At 38.6% G+C, this 23,464-nt stretch overlaps 1 protein-coding gene across 7 annotated transcripts in view; it reads left to right on the top strand.

The window, feature by feature from the left end:
- Nucleotides 1-23,464, top strand: part of METAP1D (methionyl aminopeptidase type 1D, mitochondrial) — a 78,595-nt gene that overhangs the window by 35,479 nt on the left and 19,652 nt on the right. The window contains exon 2 of one of the 7 annotated variants that reach the window (XM_082395429.1): nt 14,443-14,571. The exons of 5 other annotated variants lie outside the window; for them this stretch is intronic. In XM_082395429.1, coding sequence (XP_082251555.1) covers nt 14,547-14,571 — 25 coding nt within the window. In that variant the 5' untranslated portion in view covers nt 14,443-14,546. Of the gene's footprint in view, nt 1-14,442; nt 14,572-19,061; nt 19,122-23,464 lie in introns of those variants that run through there. One more of the 7 variants, XM_082395428.1, reaches the window with a different exon arrangement.

Below are 23,464 nucleotides of genomic sequence, written 5' to 3'. Positions count from 1 at the left end.
AGAAAACAGTCTAGTTGAATTCTTAGATGGGTTTTTGGCAAGAACACAAGGTCACTTTATACAGCTTGTCTCCCATGTTTTTCACTGAGTGTCTGAAAGAAAAGGGAAAATTTGTGGACCTGATTAAAACAAGGAAGTAACCCAGTGACTTAAAGAGGCACGCTGTGGAATTTGAATCCTAAAATACAGCCCTCCCTCGCTGACTTTTCAGCCATGGGAATAACCAGTTGCTTCATTGTGTGTTTTGTCAAAGTGCCTCAGCCATTTGGCCGGCCTGATGGTTACCTGCTGCCTCTTTTTATAGCCTCTGTGTCCTTTGTTGTTGCCCCGCTGGTCAAACATGTGTAACGGTGCCCTAGGGCACCAAGTGTGCCCTCAGGGAGCTAAGTGCTGCCAGATGTGGGGAGCAAGGGTTGATTCACATGGCCATAATTTCCAATAGCTAATTTTACCTGTTTTCTTTCGGTTTTGGGTTTCTTTCTTAAAGAAAAATCCATTTGGAGTTGGGTCCCCCCCCCTTTGAATTGCAGTCTTGTTACCTCTAATCTTCCAGCTCCACCCCACCCCCCAAATGAAAGTGTGAGAAGAAAAGGATGGAGGAGATATGTGATTTATTAAGCCTGGGTGACTAATGTTTTTACTTTATGATTAAAAATTAATAAAATGTTTCTGTTTCACTGGACTCTGACCAGTATTTTTACTTCAAAGTGCAATTAAGTTTCAGTGACTCAATCTTTCATATAGAAATTATTTACACAGAAATAGATAATATTTTAGATCAGAATCTTTTAGATAGAAATTTTATCTAATCTCTGATTAAGAACACTGAATTTATTGTTCAGAGCTCTGAGTTTTTAACTAGCTATTCTGAAAACTGGTTAAGTAGAGAGACAGAATCAAGCCTTTAGCTTGATTTCCTGTATGAACTGAACATCAGGACAGCCAAATACGTAGTCTAAAAAAAGAAAGGATTTCTTTATAGAAATATTCCTGCCAACGAATTAAAAAGGACTGATGAAATATTACCACTTGGCAAACCCCTAATGAATGAATGGATCTAGGCACTGACCATCAGTGGCTGCTAACATCACAAAAAGAGAGACATCTGTCAGAGACCTCCCCTTAAATATTCTTGCTAAAAAAAACTGAATTTGAATCAAAACAAGTCCCTGGGTTTAATATCAGTCTATAGGAAATATAAGGGACAGAGACACCACTAGATATAACTAGTGAATTCCAGTATGAAGAAGATGCTAAGGACAAAGAAATTCATTTCTTTAACAAATAAATTACATGGAAGAAAAAATAAAAGAGAGAGGAATTGATTAAACAGGCATAAGAGACATAATCAAACGCAATGTGTAGATCTTCCTTGGATCCTATTTTAACAAACCATTTGTTTAATAAAAAATTGAATTATATATAATTATATATATATAATTTTCATATATATGACAAAAGGAGAGTACCTGAAGACTACAAATATTTGATATATTAAGGAATTACTATTAACTTTTTAATATGATAAGGTTATATTGTTAAATCATTAAAGAGTTCTCATCTTTTAGATGTACATACTGAAATATTTACAGATATGATATCTGGGATTGGCTTCCAAATAATTCAGCAGGAAGGGAGAATGGTTGTAGATTAAACAAGATCAGCATGAGTGGATAATTCTTAAAGCTAGATGATGGGTACATGGGAGTTTGTTATAGTAATCTGTCTACTTTTGCATATGTTTCTAATTTTCTATTTTTAAAAAAAGTTTTAAAATATAGGCTTAGGGACTTCCCTGGTGGTGCAATGGTTAAGAATACACCTGCCAAGGCGAGGGACACAGGTTTGATCCCTGGTCCGGGAAGATCCCACATGCTGTGGAGCAAATACACCTGGGTGCCACAGCTACTGAGCCTGCGCTCTAGAGCCCGCGAGCCACAACTATTGAAGCCCACACTCCCTAGAGCCCACGCGTCACAACTACTGAGCCCACATGCCGCAACTACTGAAGCCCTCGCGCCTAGAGAGCTCATGCTTTGCAACAAGAGAAGCCACCGCAATGAGAAGCCCACGCACCACAACGAAGAGTAGCCCCCGCTCACCACAACTGGAGAAAGCCCACGCGCAGCAACGAAGACCCAACGCAGGCAAGAATAAATTAAAAAAAAAAACAAACTCAAAAAAAAGAAATAGGCTCAGGTTTGAAACTCAGATCTGCCACTTGTAACTTTTGTGATCTTGTGCAAATCCCTTAACCCTCTTGAGTCTCAAGGGTTTTTTTGCCTGTAAAATACATACAAGAATATCTTCCCAGTTTACCTTACACAAGTTGTTGGACCAAATTAAATAATCTGTATGAAGTTATTTTGTAAATTGCTACAAACATGTCAGCTATTTTATTATTGTTATTATAAAGCTTCTGAAAGGATACAGTTTTCCTGCTAAGAAAGTTTGGTAGGTTTTTCTGCTTCAGCAAGCAGTATAGTTGTCCCATGTACGTTATATCAATTAAAAAGCCCTGGAATAAGAATATAGTTATATGGCCATCGAGGATATTTATTAACTAGTTTGTAGTAATAGAATAATTATAAGAATTCATTTTAAATTTTTTCAAATACAAATTTCTAATAACCTGGTCAATTAAATATAATATAGATAACTATGCTATTAATTTTCACTGTATAATAAGAATTGTGAATTATTTCTGATTTTCTGTTTTACTTGATTTTTAAAAATTGCTTGAATTTAATATATTAATATTTTGAATTACTTGCATCATAATATACAGAAACCCGATTGTTAGAATGCTTTCTCATCTTTTTTTTGATTTATTTTGTTTTCTAGTTCTGGCTTTATCCCTCCCTCCCTCCTCCTCTTCCCTCCTTCCCTCCTTTCCTTTCTTCTTTTCCTGCCTTCTTTCCTCTCTGCCTTCTAGCACTTTATTGTGAAGTATAATATATAGAGAGAAACATGTGTAAAAGGATTGGGCAATTTAACGAGTGATTGTAAAGCAAACACCTATATTACTACTGTGCCAGTTAAAACAAAAAAAAAATCAGAATGTTGCCTGTACCTCAGAAGAACTCTCATTGCCTTTCCCAGTCCAAATCTCTTTCATCTCCCAGGTAATCACAATCTTGACTTTAATAGTATTCACTTTCTTACTTTTGTTTATAGTTTTACCCCCATGTATAGATTCTTTTCTTTTTTTTTTTTTAGTTTAAATATTATTTATTTATTTATTTTGGCTGCATTGGGTCTTCACTGCTGCGCATGGGCTTTCTCTAGTTGCAGCGAGCAGGGGCTACTCTTCGTTGTGGTGTGCAGGCTTCTCATTGCGGGGACTTCTCTTGTTGCAGAGCATGGGTTTTAGGCACATGGGCTTCAGTAGTTGTGGCACTCGGGCTCAGTAGTTGTGGCTCGCGGGCTCTAGAGCGCAGGCTCAGTAGTTGCGGCGCATGGGCTTAGTTGCTCTGTGGCATGTGTGATCTTCCTGGAAGGGCTCAAACCTGTGTCCCCTGCATTGGCAGGCAGATTCTTAACCACCCCCCTGCCCATGTATAGATTCTTAAAGAGTATGATTCAATTTTGCCTGGTTTTGTACCTTTATATAAATAGAATCACAGATTCTCTTTTTTTCTGGCTTCTTTGACTCGACTTTATATTTTAAATATTCATCTGTATTATTGTCTGTAGCTGTAGTTCATTTATTTTGGTTGCTGTATAGCCTTCCATTTTATGAATTTATCATAATTTATCCATTCTACTGTAGATGGGCATTTGGGTTAGTTACACTTTTTTTCTATTACAGACATTCTTGTATGTGTCTTTTGGTGCATCTCTGTACCTCCGTATGCATTTTTATTGCATGTATACCTGGGTTGAACTAGTGACTTCATTCTGTTTTTCATTGTGGTTGTACCAATCGACACATTCTCCAGTAATATCTGAGTGTTTTTGTTGCCCCACGTCCTCACCTGTACTTGCATTAAGTTTCAAAATGCTTTCTTTAAAACATTATTAGTGGGACTCCCCTGGTGGTGCAGTGGTTGGGAATCCACCTGCCAATGCAGGGGACACGGTTTTGATCCCTGGTCTGGGAAGATCCCACATGCTGCGGAGCAACTAAGCCTATGTGCCACAACTACTGAGCCTGTGCTCTAGAGCCCACAAGCCACAACTACTGAGCCCGTGTGCCACAACTACTGAAGCCCATGTGCCCTGAGCCCATGTGCCGCGACTACTGATCCCACGTGCTGCAACTACTGAAGCCCGTGCACTTAGAGCCCGTGCTCCCCAACAAGAAAAGCCACCGCAATGAGAAGCCTGTGCACCACAATGAAGAGTAGCCCCCACTCGCCGCAACTAGAGAAAGCCCATGCGCAGCAATGAAGACCCAATGCAGCCAAAAAAAAAAAAAAATTTATTAGTAAAAACAACATGGATAAATAAGTTTACTGTTGTCTGTTACTCATATGTACTTGTAATTTAAAAATCTGGGTTTTATTTGAGGAGTGTGTGTGTGTGTATGTGTGTAGAGGAGTATTTTACTTTTATTTCTTTTGCCTTGGAAGACTGATCTAAGAAAGTATTGCTACAGTTTATGTGAGAGAATATTTTGCCTATGTTCTCTTCTAGGAGTTTTTTTTTTTTTTTAATTTTATTTATTTATTTATTTATTTTTGGCTGCATTCAGTCTTTGTTGCTGTGCGCAGGCTTTCTCTAGTTGCGGCGAGCGGGGGCTACTCTTCATTGTGGTGCACGTGCTTCTCATTGCAGTGGCTTCTCTTGTTGGGGAGCACAGGCTCTAGGCGCGCAGGTTTCGGTAGTTGTGGCACACGGGCTCAATAGTTGTGGCTCGTGGGCTCTAGAGCACAGGCTCAGTAGTTGTGGCCCGTGGGCTTAGTTGCTCCGCAGCATGTGGGATCTTCCTGGACCAGGAATTGAAACCGTGTCCCCTGCATTGGCAGGCGGATTCTTAACCACTGTGCCACCAGGGAAGTCCCCATTTATCAGTTCTAATAGTTTTTGTGTGGAGTCTTTAGGGTTTTCTATTTAGAATATCATGTCATCTGCATATAATGACAATTTTACCTCTTCCCTTCCAATTTGGATACCTTTTATTTCTTTTTCTTGTCTGATTGCTGTGGCTAGGACTTCCAGTACAAAGTTAAATAGAAGTGGTGAGAGTGGGCATCTTTGTCTTCTTCCAGATTTTAGTGGGAAGGCTTTCAGCTTTTCACCATTAAGCATTATGTTGGCTGTGGGTTTGTCATAAATAGCTTTTATTATGTTGAGATATGTTCCCTTTATACTCACTTTGGTCAAAGTTTTTATCATGAATGTATGTTGAATTTTATCAAATGCTTCTTCTGCATCTATTGAGATAATCACATAATTTTTCTCTTTTCTTTTGTTGATATGGTATATCACATTGATTGATTTGCATATGTTGAAGCATCCTTGTGAGTGTAGAAGTATTTTAGAGGTACATAAACTGTTTCTGGGCATTAATGTCCACTTGCTAAATTACATCTTCCTACCTAACCACTACTGCTCTGGAGACCAGAGGGAAAAAATAATATAGCTTTAAAAAAGGAGAGTGCATTTATGTACCTTTTTCATTCAGAGTGATACTATACCTATAATGAATGATAGCTCAACTTCTTGATTGCTATGTGCCAGGTGCCATAATGATAAATACTTAATACATATGAACTTATTTAATCCTCACAGTTTTTTAAATTTTCCCTTTTTATTAACAGATAGAGAAACTGAGGCACAGAATGATTAAGTAACTTGCTGAAGGTTGGCAGCTAGTAAATCTTAGAGCCAGAACTGAAGTTAGACAATCCAGCTCCCCTGGCTCCATCTAAGTTATTATTAACCAGACCTCCTGCCCATACTGGTGAACTCCAGTTAGAGTGACAGTAGTCCCACAGAGCCACCATGTTTCCTCTCAAGGTGGCTCTACTGGGGCTTGAGGTGTTCATTCTGGTGCTAAGGGTCGGGGAAGTGGGCTTGCTTGAACTTCAAAACAGACTTGCTTCCTTTCACTTGCTCTAGACGTTGGAAGAAGCTGAAGCAGCATGAGGATCCTACCTCTGGGGCTGGTACAGGTTTTATGAGAAGGAATGAGACTTGGCCTACTCTCCTCTCTAGCATTTTCAGGGCCATTCGGCCTCCATCCCCTTTCCAGTGGGAGCTGGAGAGGAAGAGGCTGAGAATGGGAGGTAGAAGGCCATAGAGAGGACATTTCACTTTCCCTCATTGTCCATGTAGAACATGTTTTCCTCTAGAAACCACACTGTAAATGGCAGCAACGTTCCCAGAAAATCCATAATGTAGCTAAAATATCAGGTGTTTGCAGCTGAATTGTTTCCTAGCTTTTTCTTTTCATTGCAAATGTGTAGTATTTCAGTAATATTATGGGCAAATGGGCTAGCCTAGAACTTAGACACATTGTTTATGTAGGAAAATGCTTTCCTAACAGCTAAGACCACATATTTATCTTGGTGTAGAACTAACTTCTTCCATAGTATGGATCACTGACTACCTGAATATCCTGCTCCAAGCAAACTGTACAACATGCATTTGTTTGATAGTAAAGTGAAAAACATCTCTAATAGGATAGGGAAGCAATTTATATGGACACACTGTGATGGGGACCAAGCTTTAATAAGCTATCTTAAAATTCTAGCAATACAAATATCCATGTGCTTTTCATTTGTCATATATGGGCTTTTATTTACCAATCTACATAGAACATTGAAACATTGATGTTGCCACCTGAACCACTTTTAGATCTTCAGATTTGTATGGCAAAAGGAATGATAATTATAATCTGCTTCAGGCTACAGGCTAGAATAATTAAAAAGGAAATGTGCATTACTAATATGGCAAAGCTCATAAATTCTCAATGTCAGTTTGCCACTTGTGTCTGAAAATTGCAGTCAGGCTGGTTGGCTAGAGGCAAAAAGACTAGAGTTACATAATATTTATGAGGTCTGAATTAGCCGTCACCAAACCCAAATATTGCCAGCCTTTCAGGTTACTCAGTGAGCTGAGCATCGTCTAGTCATGGCAATGGAGTTGAGAGCAGAGTGGATTTGGTAATGATGACACATTAATTCTAGGTGTAAATTCTGTCCATGTCAGTCCACTGCTACCCCCTTTACAGGATTTATGGTCTTCCTGTTTTATATATTATCCCTGAAATACTTACCTGAGGGGCCCCGTACCATTGTGCAAAAATCTACTTGCTGCCTAAGGTTTTATGACACAAAGGTGGAAATGGAACTTCCCTCACTGCAGTGTTTCTCCAGCACTTCCAGTGTTGAACTTCCATGAAGACTTCCCGCCTCTCTGTACATCACCATGATGGCCAAGCCCCAGACACTTTTCAGATCCCAGCCAGCACCTTATATCACACTGTGCTCAGAAAGAGTTTGGTGTCCAAACCTGTGCCCTGTTGTGCTATAATGTACTTTAGGAGTTTTACTTGCGTAACATATGAGCAGTTAAAACTCAACCCCAGGTTTACTCCAAAGAAGCATGCGTGGCTGTGAACTGCAAATTAGAAATGTGTGAATAACTCTGCAGTTTCTACCATCAAGAAGCATCAGTCCTGGGGCTGTTCCTAACAGGAGCAATTGCAGATCAATGCTCATTTTAAATACTTTGTTTTTTCATGTGTAAACAGCATGCTAGATTTAGAATAACTCTTCCATTTCCTACACTTCTTTGAATTCTTTTATTTTATTTTATTTTTGGCTGCATTGGGTCTTCATTGCTGCACACGGGCTTTTCTCTAGTTGCGGTGAGCAGGGGCTGCTCTTCGTTGCGGTGCACGGACTTCTCATTGCAGTGGCTTCTCTTGTTGTGGAGCACAGGCTCTAGGTGTGCAGGCTTCAGTAGTTGTGGCTTGTGGGCTCTAGAGCACAGGCTCAGTAGTTGTGGCTCACAGGCTTAGTTGCTCTGCGGCATGTGGGATCTTCCCGGACCAGGGCTCGAATCCATGTCCCCTGCATTGGCAGGCAGATTCTTAACCACTGCACCACCAGGGAAGCCCTCTTTGAATTCTTTAGGAAAGCTATTTTTCTTTTTTAGTGCTAGACCAAATGCTCTTTAAATTTTTTATTATTGAAAATTTCAAATATAGGTAAAAGTAGAGAAAAGGGTGTAATCCTCCATGCTATTACCTGTGGGTCAGATATTTATAATGCAAAAAATTAGTCATTTTTTTCTGCCAAATATATGTCATAGGGATTTTCCAAACTTGCAGGTGGAGTTGGAAGTAGTATTCTGAAACTCATGGAAGAGAATACGTCAGGAGAGCATTTGCTCTAAGAGAACAGTAAGGAGAGGATTTTCCCCACACACACCCTGGCCCCCCTTCTACAACTTTAAGGAATATTTGTCTTCCCAGGGAGAAGTCAAACTGAATATGAGAGGATCCTGGCAACTAGAGCTATACAGAGACCTTGGTCGGAAAGCTGGCAGATTAGTTTTAAATTTATTTTTATTTAAAGTTCTTGATTTCTTTCCCTGTTATAAGATGAGGGGAATTTTCGTAATTGTGCTGCTTGCTCAATGCAGTCAGACCTTCTTGTGCCTGCAGGCACAGTTACAGCAGCATAAAGGTTGAATTAAGATGGAACCCTACCACTGGAAAGATTATGGTTGCCCCATCCCAACCCAGACACACAACTCAACACAAAAACAAGACTAAGCTGTAAATTTAGGTAAGTGTAGAATAATAAGTCCTAAAAAGTTCTAACTCTTTCCCCCAACCCCTCATGATTAGGTCATTGCTTTTGAGAGGGAATATTTTAAATATCAAACCTTTCCCAAAAATCTAGCCTTCTTTTTTGGTGCCTTTAATTTACTGGCACTTCCAGCACCTGTTAGCCTACCTCGTTTAACACTTCATATTTGAGAAGAGGGAGGGTAACACTGGGGAGAGACAAGGTAAGAGGGGGTGAGTTGGCAATGATGGAAAGGAAAGTCTAGCTAACCCCAGTCAGTCCCAACTCACTTCTTTCCAGTGGAAAAAGCATGTGAGTCTGTATGTCTGTTTGATTTTTTTAATATATTAAGGAGCATGAAAGTATGACACTGGAATATTATATTTCAACTTTTTAAAACTTATGTTTTTTTAAAAGAAAAACAATTATTGTCCTATATTTAGGCAGATAATATAATGGAAAAATCCATTTATGATAACAAACAAGAATATAAAATCTCCCAGAGTAAACAAATAATAAGGAATATACAGGGCCTATGTGAAGACATTAGATGTCTACTGAGATATAGTAAAGAAGACTGCAGTAAATGTAAGGACATCTCTTAAATAAGACAACTAAATATTTTAGAGAGTCATAGTCTCCCTAGATTAATCTATAAATTCAATATAAGCCCACACTTTATTTTATTTTTTTTTATAATATTTAATTTTATTTATTTTTGGCTGCGTTGGGTCTTTGTTGCTGTGCACGGGCTTTCTCTAGTTGCGGCGAGAGGGGGCTACTCTTCGTTGCGCGGGCTTCTCGTTGCGGTGGCTTCTCTTGTTGGGAGCACCGGCTCTAGGCGCGCCGGCTTCCGTGGTTGTGGCGCACGGGTTTAGTTGCTCCGCGGCATGTGGGATCTTCCCGGACCAGAGCTCGAACCCGTGTCCCCTGTATTGGCAGGTGGATTCTTAACCACTGAACCACCAGGGAAGTCCCTAAGCCCACACTTTAAACAAATTTGAAATGCAAATGGCAAACTGAAAAAAATTTTGAAACAATATAGTACACAAATGTTTAATGTTTCTAATTCACAGAGCACACTTAAAGTAAATCCAGTAAAAAAACAGCCCACAAGGCCTAAATGGGGATTTCACAAAAGAATATAAATACATAAATAAAGAGATCTTCAACCTCAGTAGTATCTGAAGAAAAACAAGTAAAAGCGAGATACCATTTTTCATTTATCAGACTGACAAAGGTTTCAACATTAATAATAGTGGTGAGGGTGTAGGAAAATAGGCACCATTGGGAATATAAATTGCGCTTTTGTGGAGAGCAGTTTTGCAGATATGTCAGAATTTTGTATATTTTTTAACCCAAGAATTCTACTTCTGGGAATTTAAGCTAAAAAGAATAATTACAAATACATGTATTTGTAAAAGGTATATTGTGCAGGGCACAAAACAGAAGAACTCACCTAAATGCTCATCATCAGTTAAATAAAGTGCTATGTTACCCATCCATATAAAGGAATACTATGAAACCAGTAACCCAGGAGGATAAAAAGTATCATGTAGATCTATAGTTTTTGTTAAAGACAGGTATCTTGGGCTTCCCTGGTGGCGCAGTGGTTGGGAATCTGCCTGCCAATGCAGGGGACATGGGTTCCAGCCCTGGTCCGGGAGGATCCCACATGCCGCGGAGCAACTAAGCCCGTGCGCCACAACTACTGAGCCTGCGCTCTAGAGCCCACGAGCCACAGCTACTGAAGCCCACGCGCCCAGAGCCCCTGCTCCGCAACAAGAGAAGCCACCCCAATGAGAAGCCCGCGCACCGCAACGAAGAGAAGTCCCCACTCGCCGCAACTAGAGAAAGCCCGCATGCAGCAACGAAGACCCAACGCAGTCAAAAATAAAATAAATTAAATTAATTAATTAAAAAAAAAAGACAGGAAACTTCTGTATATTGTGGAGAGAAATTACTTGCTTTCAGAATAGCAGTTTATAAAACTACATGTACAAACAGAATATTTATAAAATATAAATTAATATACTATTAAAAATATAATAAAAATATATTAATGGGTACATAGAGAAATGGTCTAAAGTGTGTTTGCTGAATGTTAACAGTGATCATTTGAGGAAGCTCTTTACCATTTTTTACTTTATACTATTTATGCTTTCTCTGTATTGTTATAAAAACGTTTAATACCATGCATATACCATTTTCATAATCAGAAAAAAAAAAAAAAAGTAGGCTTCCCATGAACTCTGGCTCATTCTGTGTGGTTTCAGGCAAGGACAGAGCACATCCACTTGGCAGGGTGACCCTTGCGAAGTGAGTTCAGAAAGAGAAAGCTAATGCCGGACACTGTCTTCTTCACAGCTGCCAAAGACCCACTGAAGAGCTTCTGGTGGGAGGGAAGCGATTGCATGTGGCTTCCATACTTTTATTTGAAAGCACCTAATTCATATGGAACAAAGTGGTAAGATGGTTGTCCAGGATGGTCTTCCAGCATATTGCCTAGCCATGTAGACCAGAGCGTCCCTCGGTCAGACTCAGTGGAGAGGTCAGTCATGACAATGAAGGGAAGAGGAAACTGGAGTTGCTGTTCATGGGTTCACATCTGTCTCTCTCCATGTTCCTTATCAGATTCTTTCTTTTGATGCAGCTGGCACAGATGATTTACAGCTGTTTCTCAAGGCCAGTTCTGCTTTTTCTTTTTCTCCTTCTCTTCTTCACTTCCTAGGAGCCATCAGCGGGTGAAGACATGATGGCTGTCCAAAGTGAGTGCTGTGTCCTCATCCATGCTGGGGTATATGTGTATAGATACCATTTGCCTGATCATACCCTTGGGGCCCTGTCTCATTTACAGCTGGGCTCCCCAAATTTTATTCTTTCTTCTCAAATGAAAAAGTTTTCATAGATTTCCATCTAATGCTTTTTTTTTTTTTTTTTAACTACCGTTTGGTATCTCAGAAATCTGTCCCTGTGGGTGTTCACTTAGATTCTGAAAACAGAGAGCTAGGGTCTTGAAGTGGTTTCCGAGTAAATAATGAAACATGTGTTCAAAGTCTGTAACTCTTCCTTCTCCTTAACCACATCCTAGATAACCCGCCAATGGTGAGTGTCATTATGTGAATAGATTCTCTAGTTTTAGTTTTCAAGGCCATTTTTAAAAATTCTAGCTGTCTGAATGATTAATGTGACCAGGAAAATACTGTTGACCCATTTAGATCATGTCAAGCAACATCCATTGCTCATCTACATAATGAAATACACACTAAACATTACATCTTAAGTGTGGTAGCCAGTGAACTACAAAATAATGTTTTACTCCTGTAGCTTAAGAAATAAAATAAAAGACATTAGGACTAACTGTAGCATTAAATATTAAACTATTCAAATGGTAATTGTCAGTGAAAATCACCTATAAACTGAAACAGCTGATAGCATTACTGCTTTAGTAGCTAATTAGAAGTAGGGGGGGTGGTTACATGCAACAGTGTGAGTTTAAGAAAAGTCTTTATGTCAAAGCATGTTTTAATATTCTTTGACTATTATGAGATTTATTGTATATAGCTGAGTTTTTTCAATTGTTAATCGGTGGTTGTGAAAATAGTTTGCTGAAAAATTAGAAAAAATTGTTTGATATTTTTATCATGGTTTCATTAAATTGGGCCATGAATAATTTTAAAGACAGCTGATTTATAGTTGAAACTATTTTGATCAATGATCAGATAACAAAGATAAGCTTTGACTACTTTTGAAACATTTAAATTTTGTAAGGACATCAGTTTGCATAGTGTTTAAATAAGTGCAAATTTTAAAGGCACTCAATTTAGGCTATCACGTTACCATGGTTACACCTTTGCACGTTATTTTGTGTATCTCATGTAAATAGATCTGTGAGTCACTGATAATTATTTGTTTTTTTGTTTGTTCTGTTGGTAGTTCTGTGTTTAGCTGAATTTAATACAGTTCACACGGCTCGCTTTGGTTTTTATATTTTAGTGTTTGTGATTGACAGTGATTGAGCATTTCTTATGGAGTGCTTGCCTTTTTTGTCATAAATGATGTATGTTGGTAGTGCTTGAAATATAAATAAGTTCTTGTATTACTGTTTAATAAACAGGAATTTTTATGCAAAGGAAACTTCTTGGTACATTTAAACAATAAGATTCGGTGAGCTCTAGAATATTTCTATTAAATAGTCAAACAAATGTGTTTAAACTTACAAACTAAGTTACTGAGGTTACCAAGGACAACGTAACAGTTTATGACTAAGCATAACATTGACTGAACACTATTTAATAACAGAATAAAAATAACAACATTCTGCTCTCAAAATTATTTGTGGTAAGGAGCTTTACAGGGGATGTTCACTGCCAAGTAGAATGTTTCTAGAACATACTTCTCTCATCCCACCCTTTGCACAAATATAAAATCTATTCTATATACTAATGTGTTTGGAAGGATATGATTCTTGAAAAAAGCTGGGATCGTTTATGCTTCTAAATGGAAAAAGAGACTTTCCTTAGGCTTTACCATCAGCTTTCTAGCAAGGCCCCACCAAGAACTCTCAGAAAAATGTCAAAATTAGGCTGTACATAATTCATCCTACTGAATTTAAGCCTTCTCTCAATACACTACAATCATGAGATGCCGTATGGTTTATAAAGTGTTTATACATCTGCAATGTCATTTGATGGTCAGGGTGGTCCTGTGATAAAGGCAGGAGACGACCAGTGCTTTGGATAGCATGGTTTTTTTTTTTTGTTTTTTTTTTTTTAAGGTATCTTTTTTTTTTTTTTTTTTAACTTTGGGTTTATTTATTTATTTATTTATGGCTGTGTTGAGTCTTCGTTTCTGTGCGAGGGCTTTCTCTAGTTGCGGCAAGCGGAGGCCACTCCTCATCGCGGTGCGCGGGCCTCTCACTATCGCGGCCTCTCTTGTTGCAGAGCACAGGCTCCAGACGCGCAGGCTCAGTAGTTGTGGCTCACGGACGTAGTTGCTCGGCGGCATGTGGGATCTTCCCAGACCAGGGCTCGAACCCGTGTCCCCTGCATTGGCAGGCAGATTCTCAACCACTGCGCCACCAGGGAAGCCCGATAGCATGGTTTTTAAGTAGCAGTTCTGGGACCCAACCTAGGATCTCATGAATATTTTGTGAAGTACTTACTTTGTGAATTATCCAAAACATATTTTGACGTTCAGGCTGGTTTCTACCTACTGATTAGTCCATTTTAGAGTGACCTTCTCCCATAGTCAGGCAACCAGTGATCATAATTACCACTTATCGAGTGCTTACCTTGTGCCACTCTCCATACCTCATGTCATACAGTTATCATAGCAACCCTGTGAAGAAGGTATTGTTATTCCTGTTAACGGGTGAGCAAACTAAGACTTAGAGAATTTAACTAACTTGTCCAAGTAAACCAACTAATGCTCAGAGAAGGGAAAACAATTTAAACAAGAACTCAAGTAAATATAATTAGGAAGGGACACCTTTCAGAGGAAAATCCCATGGCACATTCACAAGCAAAATATAAAGTGTTTGAAATTCTACTATTTCTTTTTACCTCCAAATGGGCTATGTTTTGTCTTGGCATTTTTGTTTTTGTTTTATAACACTCTGGTAGAACTATACTTCAAAAAGTGTTCACATTAGACAATAGCATGCTTCAAATATTGTACACATCAAATATTTCAGGACTGGCTCTACTGAAGACTTTAATCTAAAAATGAGATGATGAATTTGTCATTCCACCAAGTGTGAAGAAGCTACGGATTTCAAGTAATATTGTGTTTTCAGCTATGAGAGGCAGCCTGCTTTATACAGGTAAAGAGTACACATTTGGGTAGTGGTGGCAGTGGTTTTCATTTTTAATCTTTAGTACAGAAAATAATGATTTTATAGCTGAGCATCCATATCTGAAAAAAAAAATACAAGAGCCAATTTGTAAGCAGGCTTCTGTGGAACTCCCCTTTTAAGCCTGTACCATTTTAATACATTGTACTTTTTGCATTAATTCTTAAAGCAATGGAGCTGTTATTTATTCATGTGGTTAACTAAGGCTACATAGTTGAATTGAATATAAAGTTATTTGTGGCAACATAACTACATCACTTCAAAAAGCTGCCTTCAGATAATTTGGAACTTTTTCCTTTGCTAAAGAGGCTACTGTGTATTTTCTCTTTATTTTTTGTGAAAATGACTCCTTGATGAATGATCTTGGCTTCTATTGTCTTGAATCTGTGTAATCTCAACTGCAGAAGCTGAAAATATATTGTTTTCCTGGAGCTTAGCTTTCTTATTTTCGGTTGTGATTATTGACCTACCGAACTACCTACCGCTTCTATTGCCTGGTTACAGGGCAGAACTCCCACAATTGTCAAAATACCACCGTAGGATTTATATTCAAATGGTTTCTTTTTGTTTCATGCCTTTCACTTGGAGCTGTACAGTGAAAGCATTCTCAGGAAAATATTAAGATGTTTTTTGGGTTTTGTAGGGGTTTTTTGGTAATGATACTGTAGTTTGGGTCAAAGCTCTGAGCTATTTTATACCAATTATTTGCGTAAATAACTTTAAAGGGCTCATAAAAAGAAGGAAAAAAGGAATGCATCCAACAATATAACTAGAGCATGTTGCATATAGAATTCAGTTGACCCTGTTGTGAGAGGAAGATTAAAATTACAGTCTTTTCAAAGGCTTTAGTACAATTGAAAAATATTCATATTAAAGCTGTGCCTTTGATCATAAATTATAAGTCCCAACGTCTTCTATTACTGGATATTTTTATCCAAATAACTAATATTTTGAGTAGTATTTTACATGACAGTAGTATTTAAGAATAGTCTTTTTTAAAGAATTAAAGAAGGACTTTCTTACTATGTCAGTTTTTTGTAAACTCATGATATTTTTATACAGACTTTCTCTAAAATTGAATTCCATGTGTTATTTCTGTGAAACTGCTCTTTCTGATGCTTACGTGTGTGCTTTAATATAAATTTTTTTCTATTTTTTCCTCTTCTTTAACCCAAGTATGTGAGGTAATAGGAATGTTTTTTTGAGAGACTTTGGAAAGTTGAAGTTTGCCAGATGTTCTGTGCTAACCTAGAAGTGTGCATTCTCTGGGTATCAGGACTGTGTGAAATTCTTTCCTGTTACTTTGACAGAATGAATGTTTGCTTTGGGGTCATTTTGGTGTCGTACTTCTACTCTGATCACAGCTTGACTTTTATTCTGTATTTAAATGATACTACGGCATCCAGAAAATCTGGCAAAGAAAATGATATTTTGATGACATTTTTCACAGGGCTCAACTGGAATGAATTATTACATTTTAACCACAGCCCTAATAAACAGCTTCTTTATTTCCTGTGAAAGGATACAATATTTCTTTGTCCAAGAAGTTGCCTGAGTATATGTATTGTTGAAGTGCTAAAAAGCTGCTTTTCTCTAAACTTTAGCTGAGACACAATGGGATTTTCTAAGCATATACTATTTCAGTGTGACTCCATATTTTATGATTATAAAGATGAATTTAAATTCAAATTTTGAACTAAACATTTTTCATCTTAAATGGAGAAATTTCATACAGTAGTCCTCGTTCCTTTTACAGATTAATCGTTTCTATGTAACTTCCACTTATCCACCAAATGATCTGCTTTTAGATTTAGATTTTGTGTTCTTACTATAATCTTTGACACTCCTCCCCCGGCTATGATTGGGCCGGCCTAAAGGAACTTTTTTCTAGGTTCACAAACATGAGTCTACTTTATTAAATAGGTATGTTTATTGATCTGTGTTTCTAGAATAGGTTGGGTTGTTTTTGTCACCCAAGAAGAGGGGAATGCTTTTTGTTTAAATCACAGATCCCTAGGTGCTAGTGATGTAAATTAATGAATAATAACATACTATCCAACTAGCTTTTGTTAAGAAGCAAAATGAAGTATTTTTCCTAAACCCATTTCTGAACTTGTCATTGACATTATACTCTATCAGTTGCTATTGATACATTTTGTTAAAAAGGAAGAGGGATGTAGCGCAGAGCCAACTTCCTGATGGAGCCTTGGGGAAGGTCATGTTTTGCCATGACCTGGGCATCATTCTTGAATGTTGTTATTATTGGTAGAGGGTGCCCTCAGGCCGCCACCCTTCCTCTTCCCAGAAGTGCTCTGTGGCTGGCTTTCCAGCTCATCTTCTTTAGAACCAGGACTCCCAGGCTCTGGTTTATAGGCTTGATGATGAGTTACATCCATAGCCTCATATGTGTGGTGAAGACTACTATCTCACCTTCCTTTGACTACTTAGTGTTATTAGTTGTAGTGGCCCAATTCTATTTTAATATGAGTATGATAAAGTCTCATAGAAATTGCAAACTTAGAGCTTTAAGCAACTAGGACAAATTTTTATGTCTCAGCATGAAAGTGACTTGTGATTTTTTGTCACTTAAAATACTTTACACATTTCTTTTTTTTTTATTTCTGTGGAATCTTTGTTACTGTTTTAGCAATCTTAGCTATAAATAACTTCAAGGACAACCCTGTTGGATGTCGAGTAGAATCTTTATTTCAGATAAGTGTTTATGCCAGCATACTTTAGACTTGACTATGTACTTTATTTTGAGCATTAAAGAAAATGATCTGTTTTCCAACACCTGCATAACAATTGGCCTGTATCCTCTTGAGAAATGTTGTTTAATAAACACTGTAGCTTTATCGTCCAGAGGCTGTTGCCAAATGCTGTTGCCAAATGCTGTTAATTAAGGGGAAAAAAAAAAGTTTTTTTTACAGGTTTGTGAAACAGATCCACTCTTCTCCTTGTAATGGCATCTTAGCTTAAAATCCAGGAAGTAATGGTGTATGGTGTCCATATCCATGATTTTCTGAATTGGAGAAAAAGTGTGGAAAGCATCTGGGGAGAAGGAGGCTCTTTACCAGCTTGTTTCCTGTAAGCTCAATTGGAAGACCTTGTCCGTGCAAATAGATTTCAAAATAGAGCCTGCCCTTTGACTGTCTCCATAATTACATGGCTTGCTCTGTATTTTATTTGGCAGTCAGAGCAGTTAACCCCTGGAAGGAAGGGGCTGATGGCATGGGCAGCTTAGCTCCCCAGACATGTCCGTGGGAATGAATAAAGCACTGTTTGGAGAAGCTCATAGCTAAAAACACACCAGAACTCAACCGAAACTTTTAGAAAACAAGTTTAATAATGTCAGTTATGATTGGTTTAAAAACTTACTTTGTCCTTATTGTGTAGATTGTAGAGAGGTATTAATTGTTTTTTAAAAAATGCAAGTTGGGGGAGTTCCTTGTTGCTTTGATGTAATCAACATCTGTCAACAGAATGAATTTGCTTTTGTTTAGTTCCAAGGGCCCTTGTCCTTAAGCTTTGCCCAATCAGTATCTGCTTCAGCCTGGGGCATTCCCCTAGCTGTTTAGGGTTTTTTTCCCTTCTTTTTCTTCTTCTTCTTCTTCTTCTTCAACAGATGCACAGGTTATTTCTTGTGAAATGTGAGCTTCTCTTCTGCGTTACAGCCTCCTTGCTATGGGAAGGAACTTTCTTTCTCATTTACTCTTAAAACATGTACCTCTTACTACTAGATTATAAAAATCAATGGGAGTCACAGAGAGTGAGGCAGACTACTTAATTTTCCTTTCACGACGTTTGTGCAAGTTATCAAACCTATCAAGCGGACAGTCAATGTTTTAGGTCAGGAAATATGAGACATGGCTGCATTCGCAGTGCTGTAAGAGCCTGTGCTCCCACCCTGGGTAATTGGTTGGAGTTCATGAACTGTGATCTTTCTGTGGTTCTAAATCAGCACCTTGAAAATGTGCTTCTGTGGTACAGTCCCTCCTGAGCCTACTGTAGGAAGCAGTATTTCTATACAGTTAAAAATATCTCGAACTGCTGTCACAAAGTTGCTTTTTTTTAGAGTTAATGTATTATTGTAGCAAATCCTTTGATTTAAAATTAAAATCATCAATGAGTGTAAGAGCCATATTTGAAAATGAATTAGCAAAACATTGTTGTTTTCTCTTAGTAATCATAAATCATTTAAATCTGGCAGGCAATTCCTCCCTTCATCCAAAATAATTGCCTCCATTTGTAAAATCAATTAGATGTTGATATGCTATAAATAATAGTTTTGTTACTAGACTTTGACATTTGCTAATCATTATGAAAAAATACATTCAGCAAGACATTTTACAGGGTGTCTTTTAAATTACATATTATCTCTGGTTGACATTGTTGGCTAATGTAAAGTGATACAGGCTACTTTATTGTGTTGTTTTCTACCCAGATACTTGAAGCCTCTGAAACATAACATAACTGAGGACTGATGGCACTCTGGAGGGTGAAAGTGCTTCCCTGGAAACGTACAATGAAACATAGAGGTGTTGGTAGCCCACACTTGAGTACAAATGTACTTTGTTCAGTTTTACAACTGCTTAAGATAATAAGCATTAACAGGCATTTTAAATGTCTCTTTGGAAGTTCATTCAGAACTCTCTCTTAAAAATACTTGTTGACCAAAAGAAAACTTGCATTTCCGAGGGTAAAATCGGCTTAATTAAGGGTCATTAGTAGAGGTGCACATAAAAACCCAGGGCTCAGTGGGTGAAATGGAAGCTTTTCATTATGTGGTATAGAATGCACGCGCAGATAACAATTAAAATGAACCCTGAGTAAGAGGCCAATGAATATAGGGCATGTCATGTGCAGCAATATTAGTTATTTTAAATGCATTCTTCTCCCATCATACTTGAATTCTGTAGTCCCACCTTTCAGACTTAATCTGTAAAGGGAAATAAAATGCAGCTTTTAGAAATTGATGTTATTACCTAATATGAAAATATTTAAAACTGTAACCTAGATTTACATTTCAAATACAAATTTAGAATATGAAAAATGTGCTGCAGGATCCAAGGGTCATATAACAATTTCAATAGACATTCAGGGCCCACAGTGTCCTCCTCCGTGGAAGGAAAGAAGCAGTTGCTTATAATTTTTGACATTCAGCTCAAACTAGGAGCTGATAGAATTTTTATGACACTGAAAATAAATTCTTGTTATTACCTGTGATAACAGTAAGTATTCTAGTATTCATAACAAATAACGTATAGATTTACTGCCTAAGGAAACCTTTTATAGAGTTTCTGTTACATAATTGACAGTAACAACACTCGCTATGATCATGTCTTTTAAGATCAAATTAGTCCAAAGCAGCCCCTTGCTGATCTGGGGCTCTTCTCTTCTGAGGTTTCTGATGATTTCCTACTGGCATCTCCTAAACTTCAGATTAGTCAACTTAACCCTTGTTTCCTAAAAATAGCTTTAACAAAAGAGGGTTTGCTGTGGGTCCTGGGTGAACGATGGTGCCCAGAAGACCGAGGAGCCAATCCCGAGGCTGATGGAAACCTGCCTGGTGTCCCTGCCTCTGAGGATGGACATCATGCATCAAATTAGCTGTGTAACATTGACAGTAGCAAGTTGGAAGTTACATGTAGTTATTAGAAGGTATCAGCAGTTCTTCTCTTTAGTTATTTTTTAAATTGAGGTATAACAGATGTGTAACATATGTGTTCATTTTGGATGTACAAAGCAGTGCTTTTATAAAGAAAGGAAATATATAGGAAATTCAACAAACCTTTTCTAGGGTGATCTGTAGCAGATAATGTAGTTTGTGACCCCGAATATAATTGGGATGGAGGATTTTAATTTTACTCACTCTGCATTTAGAAAATTTTTAAACTGCTATTTATGAATTACACTATGATAAGCAAAGTTGAGGATCTCCCCCCGCATTTTTTGTCATGTTAATTGGAGAGCCATTATCTTCTAAAGGCACATATTGATGTAAGACCATTTCTTCATTTCACCTGTGAAAACACTAAATTGTTTTGTTTTTTTTTTTCTGGTTTGTAATGAATAGTTAGTAGAATAAACACGGTATGGTACCTTATTATCCTGTTACTTTGTGACAACATTTATAGGGTGTCTTTTATCAGATTGAAAGAAAAGATTTTGCTTCCAATAAAAATGTATCTTATGAAAGTGGAGTTGCTGAGAACACTACAAAACCATAATTGTCAACAGATTGGATATGTTCAGGCTGTGTTCCCAATGTTTAAGTCATGTGTGGAGGTGCTTGCCTCTTTCTGGCAGTGAGCCCATTATTTAGCAGAACAGGTATGTTGGCAACACTGTTCATTCTAGAAGTGAATGTCTCAGAAGCCTCATTCAGATCTCCTAGTAGAGGCCTGATGACTTCATGCCTTGAGTTTAAGAACATTGGAAAGATTCCCCCTGTAATGACTGTGTACTTGAACTTGATAATACTGATAAAGATGGTCTCTCTTCCGTGTTATCAGCTGCATTGAAAAAAATCTTCACGAGTTCTAAAATTGATCAGACTCTACATCGTCCCATTGCCTGGGACATAGCATGACAGTCAGAAGCTGCTGAATGAAGGCACACATGTCAGAGCTGAAAGAGACCTCAGGGACTTCCCTGGTGGCGCAGTGGTTAAGAATCCGCCTGCCAATGCAGGGGACGTGTTTGAGCCCTGGTCCGGGAAGATCCCATGTGCCGCAGAGCAACGAAGCCCATGCGCCACAACTACTGAGCCTGTGCTCTAGAGCCCGCGAGCCACAACTACTGAAGCCTGTGCGCCTAGAGCCCATGCTCCACAACAAGAGAAGCCACCGCAATGAGAAGCCCGCGCACCGCAACCAAGAGTAGCCCCCGCTCACTGCAACTAGAGAAAGCCCGTGCACAGCAACAAAGACCCAACGCAGCCAAAAATAAATAAATAAATTTTATATTAAAAAAAAAATAGACCTCAAAGATTATGAAGTTCACGCCCTCATTTTACTAAACCTTCTGTAGCAGTTGATAGTGTCTGTGAAGTGCTCAGCACAGAGTTTGGCACCGGTAGGCTCTCAACCAGTGTTCGCTGCTGTTGTTACTGCTCGAGGTCACACAGTTAGCTCCTGGCAGGACCAGGAGCAGAACCTCTAGCTCCAGTGTGGTGTCATTCGGGCCCATTTTTCATCAGGAATATCACCATCTGATATAATCGAATGTATTTGTTTGCTTCTTGTCTGTGTCGCACCACGGAATATGAGCTCCATGAGGCAGGGACTTTTGTCACCTGGTTCACCTCGTGTCCAAAGCATGGCATGTAGGAGGAGCTCAGTAAGTAATTGTCAAATAAAAGAATAAGTAAATTTCGAGGCCCACAGGGAAACATGTAGAGTGTTGAGAAGAGAAAGGAAAAGACATTAACATTTATGGGGTGCCTACTTCTTTTTTTTTTTTTGGCCACACCACGTGTCTTGCGGGATCTCAGTTCCCCAACCAGGGATCGAACCCAGGCCATGGCAGTGAAAGCCTGGAATCCTAACCACTAGGCCACCAGGCAACTCCCCCATGGAGTGCCTACTTTTAAAAGATGGTTTAGGCATATGTGTTATCTCAGCTAATGTTCACAACAACCTGGTGGTGAGCAAAGCACTACTATTCCCATGTAATGGTGAAGAAAGTGGGGCTCAGAAGTTTTGGTAATTCAGATCTGACTTCAAAGCTCGTGTTATTTTCACGACCACAATGCCTCCCAGTTACATCAGTTCTAAGACTTTTCATGAAAAATACCTTCATTCTGAATGTTGGCTGGTTCCATGATGTTTATTTTTTTTCATGATTAAAAAAAGATTTCTTTGAAATTGAATCCCTGAAAAAACACATGCTATAGCAAAGCATGCCAGCTACTAGAGCCCGTGCACACTGTTGAAAGGCAGCTTGGAGCGGCAGACACAGCCCTGGATTTGGACTTCGAGGACTCTAGCTGGGGCCACCAGAGGTGTGAGCCTTTGTTCCTCATCCATAAAATAGTGACATCAACAGCTGCCCGCCTCCCTAACAGCACTGGTAAGACTTAATGTGTGTGGAGCACCTAGCACTGTGCTTAATTCAAGAAACTGGCCATTAAGTGTTAACCACTATTATTGTTTTCTATTTCTATTAGTGTTATCGTTATTAATAGTCATCATAATACATGCTTTTCTCAGAAGGGAAACACTTGGGAGCTTGTCTTTGGTCCTACCTAGGGATGCAGTTAGGGAGCCCAGAATCATGGATTGATAACACCTGAGCCTTTTCTTGGCTTTAACTGGGACCCAGATTTTCCATTCTGTGTCCACAGACTGCCCAGCCAAACCTCTACAGCATGTATTTGGTCAGCAAAGGGAGTTTGGCTTGAGAAAGAGGATGGATTAGGTCAACCCATCACCACTTTTGCAAAAAAAAATAATAATAGTGGTAACTTTTACTAGTTTTGTGAGGCCTTTTACATTTTCAGAGTGTGTCCTTGTGTGTTGTTAGCTCATCTTTTTCTCACGCGTGGGAGAGCAATATACTTCATGAAGGCAACTGGACCTGCTTCCCCGCAGCTTTGGCACTCTGGCAGAGTTACTTACCTTTGTGTGCTTCCGTACCTTCTACTGTGGAATGGAGTAATAACAGTTTACAGTTTACAGGGTTCTCGGGAAGATTAATGAGCTACCATATGTAAAGGGCCTAGCAGAGTAATTGACGCACAATAAGTTCTCAGTATTAGAAGCTATAGTGAAGCCCAGGGTTTCTTTCTCATTTTACTTTTCAAGTATTCTTGAAGGAACTACCATTTTTTGAGCATCTACTAAATGGAGGGCACTTTCAC

The sequence above is a fragment of the Balaenoptera borealis genome, assembly GCF_965194805.1.
Source record: "Balaenoptera borealis genome assembly, chromosome: 6".
NCBI classification, from domain to species: domain Eukaryota; kingdom Metazoa; phylum Chordata; class Mammalia; order Artiodactyla; family Balaenopteridae; genus Balaenoptera; species Balaenoptera borealis.
Note: the sequence above shows the minus strand (reverse complement) of the source record. Positions and strands in the feature narration are given on the sequence as shown.